Genomic DNA, 4,008 nt, shown 5'->3' on the forward strand with positions numbered 1-4,008 from the left:
GTAAAGTTAACATCTAGAGTATAAACTGCAGTAAGATTTGCCAAAAAGTCAACATTATGGTTGATGTTCAAAATATGAGGTCCACAATGGATTGGAAAAATATAAGAAAATAACACAAAAAATATCTGAAGCGTTTTGACGATAGAAACGTCAAGATAGCAGTAAGATTTAGGAATATCGTTAGCAAGATAATTAAGATTAGTGCTACTAATTCAGCAATATAGATTATAAAGAACCCAACTTCGGAAATACCGAAACAAAGAGGACATTCAGCATTCAGCATTTGACAAATGTGAGTGAAACTATTAATCATTGTAATAAGATTATCTATAGATCAATAGTTCACAAAGAGTTTCTCTAAGCAAGCTTTTGCAAGATTGCAATAGTCTTTGGTCAATCATGGCAAAGCTTCAAATATCAGAGCAGTTCTTTCATACGTTTATAAATGATTCATAGATCTGTATCTTTGCTTTATCTAGTAAGAATCAACTGCTCGACAACGAGCAAATGACTGTAATGGACATGTGATAAGAGTTTCAGTAGCTTTACAGTATATGTTTCATAGTTCATTATTGTGAAAATAGATTTGCCAGGCGGCAAATATAATTGCCCAACATAAAACTTTGGAATATGATTTATGTTGGGCATTGTTATTCAGGGGCATTGGAGCTCTGAGGAGGGGTAGTACCTTTGGTGTCTGGCTGCTGCAATCTACCTGGTATGGTGGACAGGCATCACTGGCCCCCACTCATCTCTGAATCTCTCACATGTGGCTCCAAGCGCCATGCCCCGGTACACCGTCTCAGCAGGCGGGCTAAACCATGTGAGGGGGTGGTGTCTACACTGCACCACTGGGCAGACGAGCAGCGACAGGCAGCCAACGGCCAGGGCGGAGGGTCCACAAGTGACCCAACAACCAAGTGCAAACTCCTGCTGGCTAGAAGCTCTAGCCACCAGGTACTCGCCAACACAAACCGAGCCAGCGTGGAGAGTCATGGTTCAATCCCACAACATGAATTCACGCAATTCAAAACGACCCTCAGTCCCCGGCAGCCGAAAAGCAGAGGGTGCAAAGAATCTCCGGGTTCCCAAGATCTATATCTCTACATACAATGTGAGAACTTTGAAAGATGATGAAAAACTACTTGAACTGATGCAAGAACTTAATGAAACAAAAATGAAATGGCATATAATCGGCTTGGCAGAAACAAGAAGGAAAGGAGAACTGACGCAGATTGAAGGTGGCCACCTACTTTACACCAAAGGTGGAGATGTGTCAATGAAAGGTGTTGGTTTCTTAATCCACCAAAGCACTGACTTTGAGGGCCGCAGCGACAGAGCAGCATCCATCACAGTGAAGATCAACAGCAGATATTCGCTCCAAGTGATACAGATATATGCGCCAACAAGCAGCCATGACGATGTAGAAGTGGAAGAACTCTATGAGGAAGTGACAAGTGCAATGGACAGGAGGCAAAGTCATTGCCACGGGGTCATGGGTGACTTCAATGCCAAAATTGGAAGACACCAACAGAGTGACGGAGCAACAACTGGCATGCATGGACTTGGAGGGAGAAATGAAAGAGGAGAAATGATGGTTCAATTCGCAATATCCAATGGATTGACGATCGCAAACACAATGTTCAAGAAACCAGCAAAGAGGAAGTGGACATGGCGCAGCCCAAACGGTGAAGTTAAGAATGAAATTGATTACATCCTCGTGAACAAGAAAGAGATAATGTTGAACATTGAAGTGATCAACACAGTCAACATCGGGAGTGACCACAGAATGATCCGCAGCACCGTCAGAATGAACACAAAGATGGAAAGAAGCAGAATGGTGAAGGCATCAGCACCAAAAATCAACATCGAAGGACTGCTTCAGAAGAGGGAAGAATTTCAAATTGAATTAAGCAACCGTTTAGAATTAAGAAATTCTAGGAAACGAGATTGACGACGTTGAGGAAAGCGCTGCGCAACTAAGCGATACCATCCAGCGATGCGCAGAGAAGGTTGCAGGAAAAGTGATGAACAGGAAAGAGGAAAAGCTGAAGTCAGATACCAAAGCCTTGCTTAAGAAACGGAGAGAAATGAAAAGAGTGACAACAAGAGAAAAGATAGAATATTCAGAACTGTGCAAGACAATCAGGAAGAAAACAAGGCAAAATCTGAGAGAAGCAAACACCAAGAGAATCAGAGAAGCAGTTGAAAGTGGCAAAGGGTTGAAAAAGAGCACAACAGGAGATGGAAAGAAGGCTCTGATTCAAACACTGAAGGAGAAGGATGGAAAGGTAACAACAGACAGAAAAAGAATCCTCGAGAGATGTGCAGAATTCTATCAGGCACTGTACGAAGATCCCTCCGAAAACATTCAGTTGAGACCAGCAGAAGAGACACCAGTAATCATGAAATGTGAAGTGGAGAAGGCAATCCATCAGATGAAAAACGGAAAATCACCCGGTGAAGATCTTGTGGTGATAGAGATGATATAGGCCGGAGGTGACATCCTAACGGAAAAACTTCAGCATCTTTACAACAAAGCCATTGAGACGGAAAAAGTGCCAAAAGAGTGGAAGAACGCCATCATTATTCTACTCTTTAAGAAGGGAGACAAGAAAGATCTTGCAAACTACCGCCCCATCAGTTTGCTATCCCACATCTACAGGTTGTTCATGAAAATCATCAAGAACAGAATAAGTGGCACTCTGGATGAACATCAACCCCCAGAGCAAGCAGCATACAGGAAAGGATTCTGCACTGCAGACCACCTGCATGCTACAGGACAAATACTCGAGAAAACCAACGAGTACCAACAACCACTGTTCATGGCATTTGTAGATTATGAAAAGGCATTCGATTCCATCAAGCATGCCCCAGTATTCCAATCACTTGAGAACCACGGAGTACCAGGAAAGATCATAAACAGCATAAAGGAAACATACAGAGAAGGCACAGCACAAATAAGAACAGAAAAGCTGAGCGAAAAGATCAAGATAAAGAAAGGTGTCCGCCAAGGAGATACACTGTCACCTATCATGTTCACTGCTGCCATTGAAGAGATCTTCAAAAGAATACCATTGGAAAAAGGCATCAACATCAAAGGAAGAGTAATGAACAACTTAAGATTCGCAGATGACATCATCTTGTTTGCACACAAAGAGGAAGATCTCCATGAACTTTTGATGAAATTGAATGAAGAAGCAAAGAAAGATGGTATGAAAATGAATAAGAAAAAAACCAAGATCATGTGCAATGACATCGCAAGGAGGAAGCAAAGAAGAGGGATCACAGTTGACGGAGAGAAGTTGGAGGAGGTGGAGGAGTACAAATACCTTGGAAAAATGTTAACACCAAGAAATGAAATCAGTGTTGAGGTCAATCAAAGAATCAATGTCGGATGGAGAAGATTCGGGCAATACAGTCACTTTCTAAAGGAGAAGAATATCCCAAACAGTTTGAAGAGGAAAATATTGGACACTGTCATTTTACCATCTAGGACATACGGAGCAGAAACATGGGCGCTTACAAAACACCAATCAAGGAAGCTGGCAGTCACACAAAGGAGCATGGAGAGGAGCATACTAAATATCAGGCTAAAAGACAAGATCAGGAATGAAGTAATCATAGAGAGAACCAGGGGAAAAGATGTCATCCAAACAGCAAAAGAAATGAAAGGCAGATGGGCAGGCCATGTGGCAAGAATGGAAAACAACAGATGGGCCAAATTGACAACAGAATGGTACCCAAGAAACTGCACCAGAGGAAGAGGAAAGCCAAAGAGAAGATGGAGAGACGAGATCGAAGAGGAAACTGGAAAGACCTGAATGAGGAGAGCTAAAGACCAAATCGAGTGGAAGAAGTTGTGGAGGCTATCTGCCAGCAGTGGCGTGAGCGGCTGATGATGATGATGATGATGATTGTTATTCATATTAAGAATATCTGATGTTGCATTGAATAAAAAACGATCTGCTTTCATCGATTTAATTAAGCTATATATACATATCTTTG

At 42.1% G+C, this 4,008-nt stretch overlaps 1 protein-coding gene across 1 annotated transcript; it reads left to right on the forward strand.

The window, feature by feature from the left end:
* The first annotated feature begins 1,012 nt into the window (after window positions 1-1,012).
* On the forward strand, window positions 1,013-1,954 carry LOC124449099 (craniofacial development protein 2-like). Its single transcript, XM_047000044.1, has one exon. The coding sequence runs from the start codon at window positions 1,013-1,015 to the stop codon at window positions 1,952-1,954; it is 942 nt and encodes a 313-aa protein (XP_046856000.1).
* The last annotated feature ends 2,054 nt before the right edge of the window (window positions 1,955-4,008 follow it).

Source organism: Xenia sp. Carnegie-2017, unplaced genomic scaffold, assembly GCF_021976095.1.
Source record: "Xenia sp. Carnegie-2017 unplaced genomic scaffold, XeniaSp_v1 HiC_scaffold_23, whole genome shotgun sequence".
NCBI classification, from domain to species: domain Eukaryota; kingdom Metazoa; phylum Cnidaria; class Anthozoa; order Malacalcyonacea; family Xeniidae; genus Xenia; species Xenia sp. Carnegie-2017.

Coding starts and splice junctions, on each gene's coding strand:
- LOC124449099 (XM_047000044.1), top strand. CDS start 1,013: ATGAATTCACGCAATTCAAAACGACCCTCAGTCCCCGGCAGCCGAAAA.